Source organism: Schistocerca piceifrons, chromosome 7 (assembly GCF_021461385.2).
Source record: "Schistocerca piceifrons isolate TAMUIC-IGC-003096 chromosome 7, iqSchPice1.1, whole genome shotgun sequence".
NCBI classification, from domain to species: domain Eukaryota; kingdom Metazoa; phylum Arthropoda; class Insecta; order Orthoptera; family Acrididae; genus Schistocerca; species Schistocerca piceifrons.
The window spans coordinates 428,180,172-428,204,122 of record NC_060144.1 but is presented as its reverse complement, the minus strand read 5'-3'; the positions used below and the strand labels follow the sequence as shown (position 1 = coordinate 428,204,122).

The following is a 23,951-nucleotide window of genomic DNA, read 5'->3' as shown; positions in this document are numbered from 1 at the left end:
ACCTTATATGGCTCAAGCATCAAGCCACAACAGTGAGGTAACTAATTAACTGAAAGTGTACTAGCATGGGCATCTTCTGTGTATTTTCAAATAGAAATGTGAGAGAATTTGCCGTTAAAAACAAAATTCCTGGTTTCGAGACCCACTATGAAGCACAGTTTTAATCTGCCAGGAAATTTCACTTGAGTTTTTATGTGTACAGGTCCATTGTTTTCGAGGTATTCTTAAGGGGAAAACCACAGCGTGCAAGGTAGGACAATAATGTCTAAGAAGGCGACCGACTGGTGCAGCAGAACTGTAAATTTAGTGTTCAAATTAATAATGGGGTATTAATTATTTCATACGCGTTCCGTATTGGATATTGACGTCTTTGGTACAACGATCTGAAAAAAAAACCACTCGATGATTCTCTTGACAAGAAGATAGTGATCACAAAAATGAATGCGCAGAGCTCCAATGAACATTCTCGTTAATATCCATGAAAGAACTTCAGAAGGTAAGTTACATATTATTAAGGCAGACTAAGTTACTTTTGTTGAATGTTGCAGTTCATAACTGACATTTATTTTGCAACATAGTCATCACGTTTCTGGTAAACCTTTCGGGGTATAAGGTAAGGATGAAAGACTCAACGGGGGAGAAACGCCTCTAAAGAAGTCCAGCGCAGTTCTGGACGAAACGTTAGGTAGATAAGAGTTTCGTGGATCAAGACCTTGCACCCCGATAGGTTTACCAGCAGCAGTGTCATCCGGTCGTAAAAGCCATCTCTCTTGTCATAATCGCCAAGTCTGTGTAAACAACGTCCGACTTCTCGTTGAACTCCTCAGCGATTTAAACCCGCTCCGTGTTTCGAATCCTTTCCTCATCGTTGGAAAATCTGTGATTGCTGCGAATCAGTTTCTGGAATGCCTGGAGATTTTCGTGTGTAGTCAATGTCGATGACCATCCTTCCCGATTCTTGTCAGTGCTGCCTTAGTCAAATTTTTCAAAATAAAACATTATTCGTTATGGGCTGCACAATTTTCAATTCAGTCAATAACGACTTTATTTTCACTATCAGGTGATCTAAAAAACATACTAAATACAGAAAAACTAAATGAACTTCTATAATAAATCTACTTAAAATCCCATCAAATAGCAGATTTGTCTATTTAACATATGACAATGTCCAGTTAAATTGACAACTCTTTATTTTGATGTGTTTCTGTGCAACTCTGTGATACAATTTTCATCTTTTATTATGTCGGTGTTTCGTATGTTTTATGTGTTGCTTAATAATGACTATAAAGTCGAAATTGGACAGTAGCAAAGAAACGGCGTGGTGACGGTATTCACGACTCCAGAGAGTATCGCACCGCAATCGATAAGTCGTGCTCGAAACACTCAGCAGCTGTATTGGCAGTACGAACTATACCGAGGTCAGCGAGAAGCCGCAGCTGCCAACCCATGGGCATCACGTGTGTGGTTAGCGACTGGTCAATGCGTCTTTAAGTACCGGAACACTGAGCTGCGGTGGACAGTTTTCTTCAGTGCGCTGAGTCGTGTACAGTGTCGATTTATCGCCGAGTCTACAAGCTGCAGTGTTCGTCCGTCATCTCCGAGACTTTGGCACCGCAAGCATCGTAGCAAAGCACTGGAATATGCGTAGGCATCATTCAGACACAGTGACAGGACATTCATATTTTTGACGACTTGTAATAATTTAAAACTTCTAATTGTGCTGGACATTTCAACAGGAGATGCATCGTTTAAGTTGAGTATTTCTTCATATTTAATAAATACCATTTAATTATCAATTCAAAATTGTTAAGGCTTTCGTGGCCAATTGTTGACAAACTGCCTGTTGGCATCTGTCTCAGGTTCTTCGGCCGACGTTCATCTAATGATTTTTCTGATCTTTCGCCAGCACGAGTGGCTGGCATTGTCAAAGCTTCACCCTCCATTGCCGGTGGTGACCTGGAGCCGAGCTTTTAAATAGAGATGCCCCCCCCCCCCACGCCCACACCAACGTGGTGACCAAACTGTCACCTCCGTCAACATGTTAGTCACCCACGTCAACATGTTAGTAATCTAGTAAGTTGGTCACAGGATGCTGGGCTGTGATATTATCCGTGCGTCTGGGTAAAACTACGCATTAAGACGGTCCGTCAGGTGGTAGATAGTGGACGATACGCGAGTGAGGGTAGCTATTTGAAGAGCAAAGGGAAAAATGTGTCAACGCTCGTGCCGTGGGAAAAAAACCTCTGCGACAGTGGGATGGGTAGTAAGAGTAGTAGTGGCTTACTAGTTTCGATAGTTCATGCAAGATTGGATTTGTTAGTATGGCTGTCATGCATAATTACCGTGGCAAGCGATGGCGATGTATCCCAGTTGCTGCGGCCGCTACATTCCTGGAACAATGAAGATCGTTATACAGTAGTGGGAGATCGGCCATAGATCATCTCACTGTGTGGGGGATGTGTGGAGCTTGTCTGCATGCAGTGTACGGTATGGTTTCCCTGCGTGGTGCCAATTATTCGACAGTGTATTCCAGCTGGATATCCAGTAATGGCGTCTGATTAACAGGGGCTCACCTGCACCGTTGTGTTTGCGTGTGCTTCGCCACAGATGTTAGGTCCTTACAAGTATGTCTTTTGGTCTTTTATGTTTCCATCTATGGTTGTGATCATAGCTCCCCAGATCCAGAATAAACGGGTTCTGCGAATGTCTGGAGTTTCTGTATAGTCTTGTGGTGAGATTGTGGATTACCTCCGTGAGAGTCTGAAGTCGGTATTCCCGGCGAAGTTCCACGATGCGTGTGTATCGTGGATCATTACTTATGATTTATGATTTTGAGTACTTTTGGAGCCGATCTCTCGGCCGCAGACTATATGACTATATGTACTTGGCGCGCCAACGTCCGAGGGCTTCCCCGCGGTCATTTCCGGTGCGGTTCTTCTCTTGCTACCTGCGACGGTCGTTCGCTGCAGTACGGGAAGCCAGGATCCGTTTACCTTAAGGCTTTCCTCTTTCTTGTTGAAAATGTTCGCGTGTTTTTGTATTTCTACAGCTTCTCTGAAGAAGCGCGTGTGATAGTGCTTCTCCACAACCAGAACTTCCGTTTCGGCGAATTTTATTATGTGGCAGAGTACGCACTGAATGACATCGATCACGTAATAAAATTCGCCGACACGGAATTTCTGGCTGTAGAGAAGCACTATCACACGCGCTTCTTCAGAGAAGCTGTAGAAATACAAAAACACGCGAACAGTTTCAACAAGAAAGAGGAAAGCCTTAAGGTAAACGGATTGTGGCTTCCCGTACTGCAGCGAACGACCGTCGCAGGTGGCAAGAGGAGAACCGCACCGGAAATGACAGCGGGGAAGCCCTCGGACCTTGGCGCGCCAGGTACATATAGTCTGTGGTCGCGAGCTCGGCTCCAGTTCACCACCGGCAATGGAGGCTGAAGCTTTTCGTGCAAGCGAAACGTCCGTAAAATCATTAGATGAACGTCGGCCGAATAACCCCGAGGCAGAAGCCAACAGGCAGTGCGTTAATTATCAATTGTTGGGGATTTTCTGATTGAAGATAACCTATGCCGTCCACCTGCATTCCCAACAAACTGAAAATTGTGCAGTGCATGGCGGACAATGTTTTATTTTGAAGAATACCTTGCAACTGTTATAACAAAGTGAAAAAAAATGATCGAGGTCAAATTGTCGGAGCCCTTTCACTAGGGCTGGACACAGCATTGTTTTTTGTCCATTAATCGTAAGAGTGTGATGGTAAATTTGTGTGCAACTTAGACGTCTCCCCACAAGAATCGTACCGTCCAGCGTTCTATTTCAGCTTTGGAAAAATTCCATTTGCGGAACTATTTCACTTCTGCACTGTGATGCGCCTATTAGCTGTGCCGCGGAATAACTCTTTCTGCAGGAAACCCTGAACATGTACGTTCCTCTGACAATGCACCACTGATGTAGAGCGATGGTCTTAGTGTAGGACTTCATGTGTAACTTATTATTTGAACTCGTATCTCCTTGAATTGAGCAATTACATTTGCAAAACGCTGTTCCTTCCGTTAAACTGTGAACAAGAATTATGTTGGAGGTAGCTCTGCTGTCAATGGAAAGGAGTTCAATGTGGTGGGGGTTAACTGGCGGCCGTACAAGAATGTGAGTGATACGCGTTCCTTCATCCACAAGAAGGGTTTGGCAGCGAACAAGAAGAACACAATCTGTAGCTACATTCTGTGTCCACTACAGGTTTAGCAACGTGGGTGGAGTAGCCGGTGACCGCAGCAGATAATAACAATTGAAGAGGGCTTTCATCTTAGATACCTTAGATACGGGAGTTAGTGATCTGTCCAGAGGCAAGAGAACTCGGTATTCAAGGCGATTCTCCTACCAAGAAGCCGGCCGAAGTGGCCGTGCGGTTAAAGGCGCTGCAGTCTGGAACAGCAAGACCGCTACGGTCGCAGGTTCTAATCCTGCTTCGGGCGTGGGTGTTTGTGAAGTCCTTAGGTTAGTTAGGTTTAACTAGTTCTAAGTTCTAGGGGACTAATGACCTCAGCAGTTGAGTCCCATAGTGCTCAGAGCCATTTGAACCATTTTTTTGATCTCCTACCAAGAAGCTAGTAGTAACAGGAATAAGTGCAAAACTTCACATAGAGATGCATGGAATATTGTCTTATACTGAGTACCCTCCTAAATTATATCAGCTTCAATCTACCGACTGAAATACGTCTTAATTTTTTTTCTTCTCTGTCTTTTAAATCTTTAAGATTGACCAGTCTTAATTTTGACGTCATACGGTCATGCAATCGCACTTTCTCTTAACCAGGGGTCGGATGTGTGACATCGCCTCAGGGAATATGGAAAAGTAATTTGCGGGAGAGCACCGGATGTTGGACTGTAGCATTGGAGTTCAAAGTAGTGGCGGTAAAAGCAATTGACCGAAATGCGTTCTTTCGCCTCCAAGACGGGATTTTCAGCGAAGAGAGAGAAGGCATCTGTCGCCACTTTCAGCGTCCTTTATAGGATTCGTGACGTGAGCGACGTGGAGAAAGCTTACGATCGAAGATAGAATCACAGTTTCGCGGAAACGTACAATGCGATACATTGAGGTATTCTGAAGAAAGTAACTGACGGAACTTAGTGAGAGTATCGGAGGTTATGACAGTATGCAACTTTCTGATACATTAAGACTCTGGGCCGCACTTGACTGGATATATTTGAAAGAATTTTAATAGATCCCTTTACCAAAAATTTATATTTTCTAACGTACGTGTGCTCGGTTCGTGAAATTTGACGTGAAATTCATCTCTGTGTATGTGAGTATGAAAAAAACGACTAGTTAGATTTTGCTTCACGCTGCACGGCGTATTGTTCTTCCAGAATTAAGTGGCAAGGCAATTTTGGTCTGCGTCTTCGCCGAAGGTAAAATGTGTCCAATGCAGCCCTAGATCTATGATTTATCTGAATCGGTGCAGAAAACTGATAGAGGCGCGCCTCTCCTCTAGCACTCGAGGTAAATTATTTTAAAAAAGTCTCACAATTTCATACTAGTTGGGGGGGGGGGGGGGCGGGGGAGGGAAAGGAGGATCTTTTTTTTTGCCGGGAGAATAGGATCCTTTCAGTAAATTAGCAATAAATTACCTATTAGCTAACAACATCCTCTTTTGTGTGAGAACCATTAAAGACAGCAGGAAAAGTAGAGATTACACATTTCTTCAGTTCTTAGGTCTCAGAATTTTATCTCTCTACTCTTTCTACAGCCTTACATGGCATGCTCTCCTTTCTGCGAAAGAATCTATTAGCTCATCAAAGTTCGTTTCATAGGCAGTTTTATTCAATGGCTAGGAGTGTGAGGCCGGATAGACTTTCCTGACTCGTTTTGAACGCAGATAGCTTTTAACTATTTTCACTTTGCTGAATCTTCGGTAATGTCCACTATGTCCTTAAACCTATACCAACATTACGGAACGCTTTTTGTAAGACATGCTAGGCTATATGCTGTAACAAGTCGAATGCACTTGATTTGCCATTAATTTCGGTTACTAGCCTTTTGAATACGACGAGTTCCTGGCAAAAATCAAATGCATTCCAGTCTTTCGAATATTTTCGTGCTGTATCGTCCCAATTGTTCTGCAGATCCTCAGTGGACACATTTAAATACGTGTGGCCACCGAAGAAGGCGAAATTTCCGTATAGACTATTTGCACTCTCTATCATTGTTTCCGTATCTGTTAAAATTTTGTCAAATACTGCTGTTACATCATTGGAAAATATCTCAGTAAGGGAAAGCGTTCTTGATTCGACCTCGCAGATTTCGTCATGTTGCCTTTTCTTTCTGGAAATTCGTTTTATTTTGAGGAGTGGCTCGATTTCCAATTTTTTTTGATATAGATGTACCATCATTGATCCAATGTTCTGTTGGCTTTTCTTCCATTTCTTGCAAGATCCTTAACAAGACCTCGCATTAGCGCCACGGAACGTGAAATGGTATTTCCTCTCTTTGTATTTCGACGTTCACTCTGTTAATCTCTTGGAGAATATTAGCCCAAGCTGTTAAGTGGAGGATAAATTTACAATCCATCACCTCGCGTAGCAGATGACCATCTTCATACTTAGAGTCTGTCGCAGGAGAGGAGTCTTCAATTTTTTACATAGCTTTGACAACTTCCTGCAAATTATTTAATAGAGCGCTAACAGATAGGTGTTTGCCGACCATCTTGTTTGACTACTTACTTTGAAAGTGGTTTCTGTACGTTTTTGCATTATTTTCTACTGCATAATGAATCCAGCAAAGAAACAATATAGTTTTTGTACAAGCCGAAATAGGCTAACTGCTTTTGGAAATGATGACCCTGAATACACGCCCACAAGGTTTAAGCAGTGTGCTAGACATGATACAAACTCTGCCAGCCCGTTTGTCCCAATAACCCTGAATTTGACTCGTTTATATAAGACGGCCATATTAGAACCGTTAATGTTAAATTGTCCACGATATTTTTGCACATCCAAATCACTTGCTTCTAATTTTTCTGGAATTCACTGTGTGATATATTCACCAGTCTTTCCATCAATTTCTATAAAATCAATAAGGCTTTCTTTTATTTCACGTTCAGTTTCTGTTATTGTTATATAACGAGTCACCAGGATCATTTGTTCTGTGTGAGATACATTTGGAATGCACTCAAACACGATGATGAATTAGCTGGTCAGGTTGATCTCACTGATAATGGTATTTCGAACTTTGTTTGCCATAGGATCCTTGTAGTTTTTTTTACACAGTTTTACAATAGAAGATTGAAACCTCTGTACAAAGTCAGTGATTATATCTAAGATTCACCCGCAGCAATTTATATAATTAGCAAAATAACTTATAATTCTACACCTACAACAACTCCCGGCGAGCCACCTTGCGGTTTGTGACGGAGGGTACCCTTTCTTGTTCCAGTCTAGAATAATTGGCGGAAAGAAGGATTACCGGTACGCCTCCGTGCGGGCATGAATATTTCTAATTTTATCTTCATGTGTTTTCGTGAGATATATTCAGAGGAAACAATATATTTGTTGACTCTTCCAGGCACGTACGCTCTCGGCACTTTAACAATAAACGACACCGTGATGCAGAACGCCTCTTTTGCAACGTCTGTGATTGGAATTGGTTGTTCATTTCTGCGTTGCTGTACTACTTACTAAAAGAAACTACAATGAAGCGCGCAGGGCTTCTTTCCATCTTATCTGTATCCTCTATTAATTCCATCTCGTACGGATCCAATACTGACGAGCAATATTCAAGCACTGGTTGAACAAGGGTTTGTAAACTAACTTCTTAGTTGAAGGACTACATTTCCTGAGGACACTCCCGTCGAATCTCATTCTTGCATTTGTCTCTCCTGCGACTAGTTTATCATGGACGTTACACTTTAAAACACTCCGTACGCATACTCCTTGATATATTATTCAGTGATTGTTCTGCAGTAGTTCAATCATACAACCACGTGTCTTTCTGTCTATGAACACACAATACGTTATTTTTCGCTATGATGAGAGTCAATTGTCACTGATGCACCAAGTGTCATTCCTTTTCAGATCTTTCAGCGTTTCGCTACAATTTTACAGCATTGCCACTTCTCTATAAACAAGGGCAACACCCGCGAAAACCTGATCCAATTTCCGGTATTGTCTACATGAAACGTATGGTCCTATAATACTCCGTTGTGGTAAGCCAGAAGTTAATTCTACGTCTTAAGACCTCTCTCCATGGTGAATGAATTGTTGCGTTCTGTTTGCTAGTAACTCTTCTGTCCAGTCACACAAGTGTTGTGGTATTCCTTTCTCTGGTATTTTGTTCATTAGCTGGCAGTGCGGAACTGTATCGAATGCCTTGCAGAACTCAAGGTACACAGCACATATCTCGGTGAATGCATTTACGCTTTCTGGGTCTCGTAGACAAACCAAGCGAGCTGTGTCTCATACGATAATTACTTTCGGAAACCATGTTGATTTCTGTAGAAGAGATTCTCGGTTTCCAGAAATGTCATAACAAGGGAGCATAAACACGTTCCTAATTCTAGAACAGATCGAGGCAGAGATATATGCCTATGGTTTTGTGCTAGAGTGCAGCATAGCTTCTCGAAAACGGGAATGACCTTGGCCTTTTGTTCCAGTCATCAGGAACACTACTCGCCTCGGAAGACCTACGGTACACTGCTGCTGGTAAACGACGGGCAAGTTCATTTGTATACGCGTATTCGTATTGGCGTCCCGTCAGGTCCAGTGCCCTACCATATGTTAAGTTATTTCAGGTGAGTTTTTATCTCTTGGCAACTATTTCGATATCAGCCATTTTGTCATTCATGTGAAACTTAAAGGAGGCTTACAGTGCTATCTTCCTCTGTGAAAAAGCTTTGGAGGAATATATTTAGTACATACATCAAAAATCGTTTTGCATCATCTCGGTTCAGAGATTTCCGGAACCTGTATAGAAAATTGGAATAGGGATCACCATAAACCTAATTTCCGCCCTTTTCATTAATCTTGATAACCAAACATTCCATGCTGTACCACCATACAGCGAGATGTTCGGTGGTTGTGGTCCAGATTGCTGTACACACCGGTACCTCTAAAACCCAATAAAACGTCCTCTTACATTTATGCAGGCCTGTATTCGTCGTGGCGTACTATCCACAAGTTCATCAAGGCACTGTAGGTCCATATTGTCCCTCAACGACGATTCGGCGTAAATCCCTCAGAGTGGTTGGTTGGTCACGTCGTCCATAAAAGCACTTTTCAATCAATCCCAGGCATGTTCAATAGATTTCACGTCTGAAGAACATGCTGTCCACTCTAGTCGAGCGATATCATTATCCTGAAGGAAGTCATTCACATGATTTGCAAGATGGAGGCGTGAATTGTCGTCCATGAAGACGAATTCCTCTCCAAACTGCTGCCGATATGGTTGCAATGTTGGTTGGAAGATGGGATTCACTTAGTGCACAGCCGTTACGTCGCCTTCCATGACCAACAGCGGCGTACGTCGACATCACATAATGCCACCCCTAAACAGCAGGGAACCTCCACCTTGCTGCACTCGCTGGACAGTGTATCTAACGCGTTCAGTTTGACTGGGTTGCCTCCAAACACGTCTCCGATGATCGTCTGGTTGAAGGCGTATGCGACAATCATTGGTTAAGAAAACGTGATTCCAATCCCGAACGGTCCATTCGGGGCGTTGTTGGGCCCATCTGTACTGCGCTGGATGGTGCCGTGATTGCAAAGATGGACCTTGCCATGGACGTCGGGAGTGAAGTTGCGCATCATACAGCCTACTGAGCACAGTTCGAGTCGTAACACGATGTCCTATGACTGCACGAAAGGCATTATTCAATATGGTGGCGTTGCTGTCATGGTTCCTCCGAGCCATAATCCGTAGGTAGCGGTCACCCACTGTAGTAGTAGCCCTTGGGCGGCCTGAGAGAGGCATGTCATCGACAGTTCCTCTCTGCATCTCCTCCACGTCCGAACAACATCGCTTTGGTTCACTCCGAGGCGTCTGGACACTTTCCTCGTTGAGAGGCCTTCCTGGCACAAAGTAATAATGCGGACGCTACCGATCCGCGGTATTGACCATCTAGGCATGGTTGAACTACAGACAGCACGAGCCGCTTGCCTCCTTTCTGGTGGAATGACTGGAAGTGATCGGCTTTCGGACCCCCTCCGTCTAATAGGCGCTGTTCATGGATGGTTGCTTACATATTTGGGCTTGTTTAGTGACATCGCTGAACAGTCATAGGGACTGTGTCTGTGATACCGTATCCACAGTCAACGTCTATCTTCAGGAGTTCTGGAAACCGGGTGATGCTAAACTTTTTTTTTATGTACGCATTTCTGCCGTTTCTGTGTCGTCTTCCGTTTCAATGCCTTTATGGTCAAAGAATTTCTGATAAGATGTCTTCAATCCGCTTACAGATTTAACTTAAGACCAAACTTATTAGGGGCTTCTGTCATATCAGTAGACAGAGTTTTACTTTCGAATTCATTCAGCGCGTTACGAATGGCTCTCCTTAGTCAAAGTTTGGCTTTGATTAATTTTTGTTTGTCTGTGATGATTTAGTAGGAGCTTTATAAAATAGCTGTAGAGCCACGGATGGGACATTGCCATATTTTACAAGTCTGCTCGGCAGACACATGTCTACAGCACACTATATAATGCTATTGACTTTTTTCCATTGTTACTGAACATTGTTAGTGCCGATCGCTCAGGTAACCTGTAATCTTTGTATTGTCTCTCCCGCTAAATTAAAAGATGTTCCGGTCGTTCTTTGTATTTCTGTTTGCAGCCTTATTCAGTGATGCTCCAATGTTCTTACGATCACTGATTCCTTTTTCTAAGCTAACTGCTGTTTCTCACCAGCAGACCTTTGATGTAACCTTCACGAGACAGTTATATGATTAGGGGAATTTTCCGATAGTCAGTTTAAAACAATTTCCCGGTATTCTCTGTCCCTACCACCGCTCCCCCTCCCTCCCCCTCCCAAAAATATCCTGAGTCTCCCCGTCTATCCTGGTATGTTGAAGTCTCCACTTAATACCATCCACATGCTACAACATGACCCGAAAATTTACGTGCTATATTGTCCAAGTTTCTCAGAAAACGTTCCGCCACTACTTTTCTCGATCAGGTGATTCTACAAAAACGTCCGATGATCGTGTTTGTTACTTTTTTAACACTTGTATACAACCACTTATTTGGTATTTGGATTCTACCGATCTCACTTCATATTACCGCACTTTTACGCCTATAAACATACCTCCAACACCAGAATTCAACCTATCATCGCGAAATACAGGGTGAAAATCATTGAAATATACGAAAAGAGGCGTAAATTAGTTACAAACTAAGGCATGCACACAGTTTATTCAACATGTTAGCGTCACTACAGATATTCCAAATTAGGTTATGATATTTTCGATATGCCTACCTTCTTTGGCGATGATGTGACGTAGACGAACAATGAAATCCTGCACCACTTCCTGTGGTGTCGGAACATCGGTGCTGTCGATGAACCCCTGAATGCCTGTTTTCAGCTAAGCGATGGTTTTGGGGTTATTACTATACAACTTGTCTTCAATGTAGCCCCACAAAGAGGAGTCGCACAGGTTCAGATCCGGAGAATATGGTGACCGGACATTGCACACTACACAGTCAGAAATTTAGGGGGAAGGGACTCCTCGACCGCTAAATGCGGATTCTCAGTCCCCCAATTTTGCTTATTGACGAACACATCCAAATGAAGTTGGGCTACGTGCTAGAGCAAACCATGCATGCGCATACTACAGCAATTCCCATAATACCCCTTGGCCAGCTGTGCAGTTTGAAAGTCCTAAAGCAAACCGTTCAGGGATTACGACGATTTTACTTCATGTAGTTCAATAATTGTCACCCATTACATTTCATTCTGAATTTATAAGTTGATTACTATTGACATTTGATTTCAGACAACTTTCTGTCTGTAGTAATATGTGGACATTGTTAAAGTTTATAAGCGAGGGTAATTTCGGGGCCCTTCCGTAGTTGCTACTGCAGTTATCTAAAACAACATTTGCTTTCGCTGAAATGCTATGGTGACTGCTACCCTATCTGGAATAACAAAATATCAGAGTTTTTTTATGACCGAAATTACTACTAATTTATATACTTCTTTCTCGTTTCTTGAAAGGACACCGGCCGATGTGGCCGAGCGGTTCTAGGCGCTTCAGTCTGGAACCGCGCGACCGCTACGGTCGCAGCTTCGAATCCTGCCTCGGGCATGGATGTGTGTGATGTCCTTAGCTTAGTTAGGTTTAAGTAGTTCTAAGTTCTAGGAGATTGATGACTCAGATTGATGGCTCAGAGCCATTTGAGCCAATCTTGAAAGAACTAAATTAGTTGGAGGCATACAATTTCTTTTGTCAGTAGCTATCTATAGCACTCTCGTAGGAAAAGCACTCATGCCTTAATGTTAAATTCCATTAAAACTACATCTACATCTGTACTCGACAAGCCACATTGCGGTGCGTGGCTGAGGGCATCTTTTATGCCACTGTCACTTTCCCCTTTCTTGTTCCAGTCACGAATAGTTCGCGGGAAAAACGATTGCCGGTAAGCCTCCGTGTGGGCTTGGATCTGTTTCATTTTATCTTCATTTTCCTTTTTTTACAAAATATACGTAGGATGAAGTAATGTATTTGTTGGCTCTCCTAGACACGTACGCTCTCAGACCTTTAACAAAATAGCACACCGTGAAGCAGAACGCCTCTCTTGAGAATAGCTCTCTTGTGACGTCTGCCACTGTACTAGGTTGATCATCTCTGTGACACTTTCTTGCTTACTAAGTGAACACGAAACGAGACGTGCAGCTTTTCTTTGGATTTTCTCTATTTCTTCTATCAGTCCTATCTGGTACAGGTCCCATATTAATAACCAATAATCAAGTAGTGGTCGAACGAGTGTTTTGTATGCTAATTCCTTTGTTTATGGTCCACATATCCCGAGGAATCTTCCACTGAAGCTCAGTTTATCATCGGCCTTCCTCGCGATGAATTTTATATGGTGGCCTTTTCAGATCGCTCTGTACACATACTCTTAGGTATATTGTGGAAGTAAGTGCTTCCAGTGATTATTCCGAAATTGTGTAATCATACGATAAGCGGTCTTTCGGTATGTATTCACATTACGCCATATTTGTTTATGTTGTCTGTCAATTGCCACTCCCTGTACCAATCACCAATCATCAAACGTCGATCCTTCGGAGGTCTTCCTGCATTTTGAAACAATTTTCTACCGTTATGACTTCTCTGTGTACAATAGCATCATCCGTAAAAAGCCTCATGGAACTTCCGACGTTATCTCGTAGGTCATTTATATATGTGTTTAAAAGTATTGGCCCTACGGCTATCTCCTGTTATATTTACAAAATACAGGGTGTTTAAAAAAGAATATACATATTTCGATTGCATATATTTATTAAACCTTAAGACATAGGAATATGAAACTTCACACACATATTTACGTACCCTTGAAGTTCAGATCAGAGATGTTCAATATGTGTTCCAACAGTGACACGAACAATATCACAGCAATACTCAAATTCCTCCGATACACGGGAAGCATGTCCTTGGTCACTGATGTTATAGCAGTAGGGATCCGGATATTCAACTCATCCAGGTTCTGTGAGAGTGGTGGTACATAAACGTTGTCTTTAACGAAACCCCACAGGAAGAAGTCAGATGGTGTCAAATCCCGTGACCGTGAAGCCCAGCCGAGACATTCAAAGTCGCCAGCTCCCTGACTACCTATCCAACGGTTCGGTAGAGTTTCATTCAGATATTCACGCGCTTGGCGACTTCAGTGAGGCGGTGCCACGTCTTGTTAAAAAACGAAGTTGTCTTCGAGCAGCCTCAGATACGACCCGTTTTGTAACATAGCGAGATACTGCTGACCGTTACACGTGTTTCCACCAAAGAGGAATGGGCCGTTAACAGATGATCGGGATATCGCACAAAACACATTGACTTCTGGCGAATTTCGTACATGTTCAATGGCTGCATGTGGGTTCTGTAGGCCCCAAATTCGCACGCTGTGTCTGTTTACCTGATCACTAACATGGAAAGTCGCTTCATTACTGAACACTATGCGTTCTGCGAAAGTGTTATCATTGTCAGTAGCACCAAAAATCTAGTTACAAAATGCCACCCGTTTGCGTTTGTCATGAGGACGCAGAGGTTGAAACAGCTGTAACTTGTACGGCTTCATAACCAGCCGACGTCTCAAAACACGCCCAGTTGTTGATGTAGGCAGTTGTAACTACCGACCGGCACGACGAATTGATTTTGAAGGACTACGTTCGAAAGTAGTTCGAATTCGTGCAACATTTTCCTCAGGAACACGAAGGCGGCCAGGACTTTTTCCGTTACATACACATCCTGTATCTAGAAACTATCGATACGATCTGCAAATGTACCACCAATTCGGAGAATCAATTTGGTACCTCAGCCTGAAACGTCTTTGCACTGTAATCACGGGATTGCACTTCGCAAACTCGACAAGTCAACATGATTTCTGCTGCGCAGCAGCCATTTAAACATATGACGCTTACCAACCAAAACAGGAGACAACTGACATATATTGGCTTTAAAATAAACTAGACTATGTATTCGTTTCTCTCATAGCCGAGCCGAGGTGCAGCGATCGATAGTTTCGACAAAATAATACTATGTATACGTATATTCGTTTTGAAACACTCTGTACAATGCGTCGTGGCGGAATAATGCAGCAAACCTATAAGGAGACATGAGGGGAACATGTCACATACACGGCGCTCCACGACGAGTCCACTTTGAGAGCCTAGCCAGTAACTGTGGACAGAGATGTCAAAAAATGGCCACATGTGTACTGCTACCATGACATGGCCTAGATTCAATGGGAGCTGGCAATAAAAGATTAAGCAGTAGTTACAAATCAGCATACACTCCACTTCAGAGTGAAAATTCATTCTATATCAAAGTCAAATCCTGTTCTTTGCTGTATCATTTCCTCAAGAAGTGATGGTCCCGCAAGCTATGCAGTGGAACTTCAGTAATGTTGGGAGGTACTGGCGGAAGTTAATCTATGAGTGCTTGTGAGTCGAATTTGAGCATATGTAGTCTGTGGTGAACTGGACCGCGAAGAGCCAAGGTCCCAGGTTCGAGAATGGGTCCGGCACGCAGTTTTAATATTCAGGACGTTTGACACCTCGTAGTGACATTCCGTGGACCACCGGCGGATGGATGCTACACACGGCTTCATGCATGGCCTGTGACCTGATTTGAAGAATAGCTTGCATCTTTCACACTAACTTGTCACAATCGTGCCACAGCTCTTTTTAGTGCTCTCATACATGCGTGATCTCATGGGTTTTTATAGCTATTAAACGTAAGTTGTTCGGAATTCCCCTTACAGACACCAAGGATTTGTAGAGGGGAGTGAGTACATAATGTTTTGAATGGGAACACTTGTCCGCAAACGTACCGTTTCCGTTCTCCAACAATGTCAGTTCACGTCTGCTGAAGGAACGAGAAGAGTCCCACCGTTGGTTGTCCTCGTGTCGAATAGGGTAGACAGGATGGCGTGTACTACTTCTTATCCTGGTTTTATGCTAAATTTAATTTGCGATGCTCCTGTAGAGACAGAGGAAGATCTGCTGGCACAAGTTGTGACAGCTGCACTAGGAAATGAAGAGACACCAGGTCGGATGGAAAATATGTACCAGAAAAGTATCTGTCAGTTATGACAAAGCTTTTATAACGTGCTGTATTCTTATCGACATGACCACTTGGCCTGAAGCCCAACTTAAAATAAACACGTTTCATAACAAAATGGCTTTTTAAGACCTGGAGATGGCGTCTAATGCTGACGAAACCGGTTATTTTAAAAACAGGAATATTTATGCGATCTTGGCTTTAGAATGTTTTTAGTTGTAGTGCATAAGTACTGTTTCGCACATACAGTGTGATGGTTTGATTCTTCAGATTGAGATTTTGACTCTGCAGCGAAGTGTGCGCTATATGAAACTTCCTGGCAGATTAAAACTGTGTGCCGGACAGAGACTCGAGCTCGGGGCCTTTGCCTTTCGCGGTCAAGTGCTCTACCAACTGAGATACCCAAGCACGACTGAAGTACCATCCTCACAGCTTTACTTCTGCCAGTACCTCGTCTCCTACCTTCCAACCTTACAGAAGCTCTGCTGCGAACCTTGCAGAACTAGCACTCCTGAGAGAAAGGACATTGTGGAGACATGGCTTAGCCACAGCCTCGGGGGTGTCTCCAGAATGAGATTTTCGTTCTGCTGCCGCTGTTATTCGTGCCAAAATTTGACCATACCGGCTATCAGATAGGCGGTCATAATGTTCTGGAGTCAGTACAGATAGGCTGCAGGCAGCTCAGTACATTCCATTGAACGCCTCACATTTGAGTATCTGTATGGACTCCAGAACATTATGACCGCTTACCTTATAGCCGGTATGGTCAAATTTTGGCACGAGTAACAGGGGCAGCAGAGTGAGAATCTCATTCTGGAGACACCCCCCAGGCTGTGGCTAAGCCATGTCTCCACAATGTCCTTTCTTTCAGGAGTGCTAGTTCTGCAAGGTTCGCAGGAGAGCTTCTGTAAGGTTTGGAAGGTAGGAGACGAGGTACTGGCAGAGGTAAAGTTGTGAGTACAGGACGTGAGTGGTGCTTGGGTAGCTCAGTTGGTAGAGAACTTGTCCGCGAAAGGCAAAGGTCCCGAGTTCGAGTCTCGGTCCGGCACACAGTTTTAATCTGCCAGGAACGATTGATTCTTGTTTTGAAATAATGTAATGTTTAAGTGTAAATACAAACAAATGTGCTTAAGCGATAAACGGATGTTTCGTTATGTTTCTTTTGAATTATTACCTAACAATTGTACTGTGTCATGCCTAATTCACTGCATCGAGCAGAAGTGGATGAGTTAAACATCTGAACTGGAACCATCGTAAAACAGAGACGGTATGTTTCCGGACATGGGTTCCTACTCTAAATATTATGTTATCACTCCTCTCTCTAAGTCTTAGCACTTTGTAATGGGGATTTCCGAAAACCCAGTATACAACGTGCACCCTCTCAGTGGCTTTTGCTGTGTCGTTAACTTGCGTGTGTGTGTTTGTTCTGACGGGCAGGTGGGATGGCTGCGAGCAGAGGACCAGACGGTGCTGACCCTCCACGACAAGGTGGTGACGCACAACGCGCGCATCACGTCCACGCACGACAACCAGCGCACGTGGCGGCTGCACATCCGGCACGTCAAGGAGACGGACCGCGGCTGCTACATGTGCCAGATCAACACCAGCGTCATGAAGAAGCAGCTCGGCTGCCTCGACGTGCACGGTGAGTCCACCAGCTGACCACTGAAGACTCTGCTCTCAGTGTTCCGCGTTGCAATCGCTACAGTCACTAGGATACACCTGCAGTCCAATAATTCAGGCTTCCATAGGACAAGTACGGTCACATCTGAAAGTAGTTATCACTGCACATCGTGTTAAATCGAAACAAGCCACTCTCGTTATGCAGTAATTGCACGTCTTCTTGCTCACTTTTATTGTTTTATCGATATCATAGTAATAGTTGATCTTAAGAAAGACCACCCTCTGCCAGAGAAGTTAGCAAAGAAATTAGCCACTATCGTACACCCTGATCAAGTAGTACCACATTCAGGTTCGTTTCTGTCCTGGTCGATATGTGACCTAAATCAATGTCGCGTGTACAAAAGCTCTGAACTTATAATCCCGACTTATCTCGTAACGACTGTAGAATCCGAACTTATACCGAAAGAAATCGGATTCGGGAGATTTAATTCATTTATAGAACAAGTATTGAATTTCATTCAATCTACCGGTTGGTTGTAAACAAATCAAAAAAAGTTCTGGAAAACCCCGGTTCCCAGAACTCCTGAAAATAGACGTTGACTGTTGATATTGTATCACAGACTCACTCACTTTGACTCTTAAGAAATTCCGCTAAACCAAAGATATAACAACCATTTATGAGCAACGCCTGTTAGACGGAAAGGGTCCGACAGCCGATCAGTTCCAGTCATTCCACCAGGAAGGAGGTACATGGCTCGTGTTGTCTGTAGTTCAACCACGCCTAGACGGTCGATGCCACGGGTCTATCGCGTTCGCATTGTTACTAGGAAGGGCTCTCAACAAAGGAAGTGTACAGACGTCTCGGAGTGAACCAAAGCGATGTTTCTCTCACTTGGAGGAGATACAGAGAGACAGGAACTGTCGATAACAAGCCTCGCTCAGGCCGCCCAAAGGCTACTACTACAGCGGATAACCGCTAGCTACGGATTATGCCTCGCAGGTACAGCCACAGGACGTCGTGTTACAACCCGAACTGTGCGCAATAGGATGCATGATGCGCAACTTCACTCCCGACGTCCATGACGAGGTCCATCTTTGCCATCGCGACACCATTCAGCGCGGTGCAGGTGGGCCCAACAACATGCCGAATGGACCATTCAGGTTTGGCATCAGGTTCTCTTCACCGATGAGTGTCGCATATGCCTTCAACCAGACAATCGTTGGAGACGTGTTTGGAGCCAGCCCGGTCAGGCTGAACGCCTTACACACACTGTCCAGTGAGTGCACCAAGGTGGAGGTTAATTGCTGGTTTGGGTGAAATTATGCGGGGCTGACGTATGGCGCTGGTGGTCGTGGAAGGCGCCGTAACGGCTGTGCAATACGTGAATGCCATCCTCCGACCGAAATTGCAACCATATCGGCAGCATGATGGCGAGGCATTCGTCTTCATGGACGACAATCAGCGCCCCCATCGTGCGCGTATTGTGAATGACATACTTCAGAATAACGACATCGCTCGACGAGAGTGGCCAGAATGTTCTCCAGACACGAACCCTATCAAACATGCCTGGGATAGATTGAAAAGGGGGTGTTCATGGACAACGTGATCCGCCAACCACTGTGAGGGATCTACGCCGAATCGCCGATGAGGAGTGGAACAATCTGGACCCACAGTGCCTTGATGAACTTGTGGATGGTGTGCCACGCCGAATTCAGGCATGCATCAGTGAAGAGGACGTGATACTGGGTATTAGAGGTAGCGGTGTGTACAGCTATCTATCACCCCCTGCGAAGGTCTCCCTGCATAGTGGTACAACGTGCTATGTGTGGCTTTCATGAGCAGTAGAAAGGGCGGAAATGATGTTTATGTTGATCTCTATTCCAATTATCCGTACAGGTTCAGGAACTCTCGGAACCAAGGTGATGCAAAACTTTCTTTCATGTGTGTTTTATAACTGACGGAGATCCAAGTGCTGCAGTACGGGCTGGATACAGCGCAGAAGACTGAAACAGGGTAGAATGTTATCAGCCAAAAGATGAAAATATGGCGCTGTAAGCAATCAGAGTGTAGAGTGATCCTTTAGATCAAAAAGTGTTCGGATAAATCCCTAACAGACACGACCTTTCAGATAATCCCACATCCAAAAGTCACATGAATATTGGTCAGGGAATCTGGAAGACTACAAATCTGAAATTGCCTTGAGATGATGCGGATGTTTCTGAAGATATCTGGAAGCAAACGTTTCACGTGACAAGCGATATATTGTGTCACACCATCTTGCAAGAAAATGTTTGTGTGGGCACAGTTGGTTTCACGTAAAGCTGGAGTCGCGTCTTGTAGAAGGAGGAACTTATAGCGTGCAGATGACACTGTACATCTAACAGGACCACGAAGTGTCAACTAAGTGAAAAAATACTGACCGAGAATGAAGGAGCTCGTGAAACCATTCCATACAGCCACATCTGCACAAAGCGACATAGCCGGCTGGTGTGGCCGAGCGGTTCTAGTCGCTTCAGTCTGGAAGCGCGCGACTGCTACGGTCGCAGGTTCGAATCCTGCCTCGGGCTTGGATGTGTGTGACGTCCTTGGGTTAGTTAGGTTTAAGTAGCTCTAAGTTCTAGGGGACTGATGACCTCAGATGTTAAGTCCCATGGTGCTCAGAGACATTTTGAACAGCAACGTAAGTTGAGTGCAGTGGATGTTTCTGCACGACATGTCGCGGAGAAAAACCTCATATGGGACAATTCTGTGCATCAACGGCACCGCGCGGAGTAAAATGTGCCTCATCCACCCAGAAAACATTCCTCGGCCATTTCCATGAGTGCCAAAACACGAAGGGAAAAGTCAGTTCCTTGGGGCTTCAGTTGATGCACATTATCAGTCTTGTAGGGGCATCAGTGTAAAATACTCCGCAAAACCTTGGACTGTGAACCAGGTTAGAGAGACATTCCAGAGACACAGCTCGAGCACTGTTGCAGAATTTTAAACACGTTCTGCATCTTAGGCTATAGTTACAGCAATTTCACCGACAACTGCGTTCGGAATGGGCCGCTCTCCTTTCCATGCTGCACTTCCTAATTCACCTATTCCTCCAAATTTCTTGATCGTATTCTTCAGCCCACTTATTGACATGGGTCTGTTAGCGGCGATTTCCGTCGGCGTTATTCCCAAAATCCAGCGCCGGTATTGCTGCCGTCAGATAAAACAAGTTTAGCTGCAGTACACGGTTTTACATCTCAAAAGTCATTGTGCTTCTTAAGGAAAACCACAACCTTTGTAACGCTTTACATCAACAATCAGTTAAAGAAAAGTCAGCACGTGTCGCCAATCGACAAACAGTGTAATGACGTGAAAACAGAAAACACTGCAATTCAGAGTGCTTACAGCGTCATATTTTCACCTGGTGGCACAAAAATGAATTAGCAGGTTAATAAATAAGTTCGTAGCGTTTCTGTTTTGCACTTTTTTATTCGGTTTGTTATTGGTTCATCGATTGTCATTTTTCACTTTTAGTTAACTATTGCTATCTGAGTTTACGTACTGTCATTTTGTCGTTTTGAGATAGTGAGCGGAGCTTTGAACTCCAGAAAGTGGTATGCCAAGTAGAGAAATTAGAACATTTTCGAGAAATTCTTCTGCTTGAGTTCAGTAGAGCGCTCGCAGCAGCGGAGGCAGCCAGAAAGATTTGCGACATGTATGGGATCATGGCACTGGAAAGAGCACGACAAGAAAATGTTCTAAGGACGATTGTTTTGACATAAATGACTGTCCACGTCTAGGAAGATCTACAGGGTTTGGTGAAGATCGTTTATGCACATTAATCCACGATGATCCACATCAGTGTACTCGAGAACTGCCAGATATAATGAACTGTAATCATGTCACCATCTCGGGAGTTTTGCATGCAATGGGGAAAGGTTCAAAAATCTGGTGCATGGGAACCGCACGCTCTAGGCCAAAATCACAAAAATTTGTGGGTGGCCATATGTGCATTTCTGCTTCCTAATCATCAGTTGGCTCGTGAACAAAACAGACCATTCCTATTCTGTATCAATACTGTTGTGAGAAAGGTGTCCTTGTGCTAATATAAGGAAAAGAAACGAATGAGTGAGCAAAAATTAACTACCTGCATGAGGTGCAGCCAGAGGCAATCCAAGAAGAACTACTAGGAAGACTGCCCGCCTGCATTCTGGTAGACTGACAAAAAACCCGAGATTTGGGAAGCCATTCCGCATCCACCTTACTCACCTGCTCTTGCGCCCTCAGCTTTTCACCTTTTTCACCCTCTTATCGAACAATCTTCAAGGAAATTCCTCTCCGGTTGAAAATGCGCTCAGAACATGGTTCGACGAGTTCTTCGCATCAAAACGACGTAGTTTCTAGTGTCATTGAATCGAAAAGCTACCCCAGCGTTGACAGGGCGTTGTGAATAATGAAGGAGAATATGTCATTGATCACTAAGTCTTTGTTAAGTGCATCTGTTGTGTTTATTAAACTTTTGGAAAAAGCCACGAACTTAAGTACCAATCTAATATTTTTTTCAGCATATCCGCTTGTGCACTGATTGATGACCATACCTATGGTGTTTCAGCTCCTTCGATGTATACAGCCCGCACTGCATCACTCAGAACGTCGTCGGTTTAATTATAACCAGCCAGCATAAAGGATATCTACGACAGTGAGAAAACTACAGTGTTGTATTCGTTGATCTAACAGGTGAATATTACACAATGCAAAATGGCATCCTAATTTGAAACTTCTTTTTAAGTAATAATGAATGCTGGTGTTTTCAAGATAATGTCATTCTCAATCAATAACATGACATCTTGCGTTGCGTTACACAACAAGCGCAGAAGATGAAGTGATTAGAAGCACATTACTTCTCAAGCAAGTGTACTAATGACCAAGCCTGCTCTCAAAAACCTTAGTCTTTCTTTAGACTGAGTACTTTGTTCTACTTACGCGGTAATGTAATGTATAGAGGGCTCTACGGAAGTTAACAAAAACTCCCCATAACCACTACGGAAACAATCATACCATCAGTCCATCAAAGATACAAGCAACGACATTACATTTGCGAAACAAAGAAGTAGGATGAGATGTAAACGTCTTCTTACATGGAAACACACAACCAATTACAGACCCAGCAACCTACGTAAGCGTCGCCCTTAATAGAATAATCACCCTTAAGCATTACTGTAGAAGCTTGAAACATATAACTCAGATTAAACACAATTTTTAAATAAACTTTCCAGGTCGTCGCAGGGAGCAAATTACGTAGTTATGTTGACTTTAAGTCTTGCGCTGCATTTTTCTACAGTTGAATGTGTAGAATCCGTGCTGACTCACTCGCTTTACGCGAGAAAGATTTTCATTGCACAATACTTCGAGGGTTGTCGCCGCCTGCTGAAAACCCCAGTTAAGTGTCCTGGCTATCAGCATAATAATATTTATCCTGGCAGCTTTCTCCCTCAGTTCCTGACTGGTTTCATTTGAAGGATTTTGACGTCTTCCGAGCATTCCTCTGTGAAATTTCGTTTGAGCAACCAACTGGAGTTTGCTCTCTGCCTCCTTAACAAGTTATTGAAGCTGCTTTGCATAGCGAGTTTCCTTTACAAGCTGCAGGTAATCGTCGCCGCACGCCTTCCAGGGTATTTTTTGTCATATTTCCAAGTTTTTCCTGTTGTAGCTCAGATGTATCATTCCAAAAGACTGGGCCACAAATCGAAGCTAGCGATTCTGTCGTTAATGAGTTAATAAATACACTGATGTAAAGAAAAATCGCAAAACGACGAAGAAATGGTACTACAAAAACGAAAGTTGTTAGACCTTTTTTCTACGTCTGAAAGATGGGAACTATCCAGATTTCGTACCAGTCGTATAAGTGTAGACCTAGTAGCATAACTATAAGGATCAAAATCATGTTGGCTTTAAATGTGCGCTGTAACGGTCGTGAGCTTCAGTTACTTTCGAGACCCACTGACTTTGAACGAGGTCGTATTATACGGTTACGAGACGTTGGATGTTCCTTCTGTGATATTGCAGAAAAACGTTACAGGATTGTAGCCACTGTACTTGTGTGCTGCTAGCGGTGGTCACGGTAATGTATGGTTGCAAGATCAGTCTTCGGAAGGCAACGTAGAACTACCGAGAGGGAATACCATCGTGTTTGGCGTATGGCTTTGGCGCAACGCACTGCATCTGCAACAGGAATTTGAGCAGCAGTTGGCACCACAGTGAGACGACAAGCTGTTCGAAATCGGTTACTTTAAGGGCAGCTACGAGGTAGACGCATTGTGGTGTGTAGTCCATTGACCCCAAACCACCACTGTTTGAGACTTCGAGAGCTTATTGGAGGGCAGGTTGGGGTGTTCTGTTTTCTGATGAAAGCAGGCACTGCCCCGGAGCCAATGGTGACCGTGTATTAATTAGGAGGAGGGCAGTTGGGGCCTGCAACAAACATACCTGCGGGTGGACACACTGGACATACACCTGGAGTGATTTCGTATGGCATGAGGAGCAGTCTCCCGATTACCACAAACACCCTGACTGCGAATTTG

General features: G+C 43.9%; 1 protein-coding gene across 1 annotated transcript in view; it reads left to right on the top strand.

The window, feature by feature from the left end:
* Nucleotides 1–23,951, top strand: part of LOC124805760 (lachesin-like) — a 438,185-nt gene that overhangs the window by 78,607 nt on the left and 335,627 nt on the right. The window contains exon 3 of the mRNA XM_047266328.1: nucleotides 17,205–17,412. Within this exon, the coding sequence (XP_047122284.1) occupies nucleotides 17,205–17,412 (208 nt within the window). The remainder of the gene's footprint in view (nucleotides 1–17,204; nucleotides 17,413–23,951) is intronic.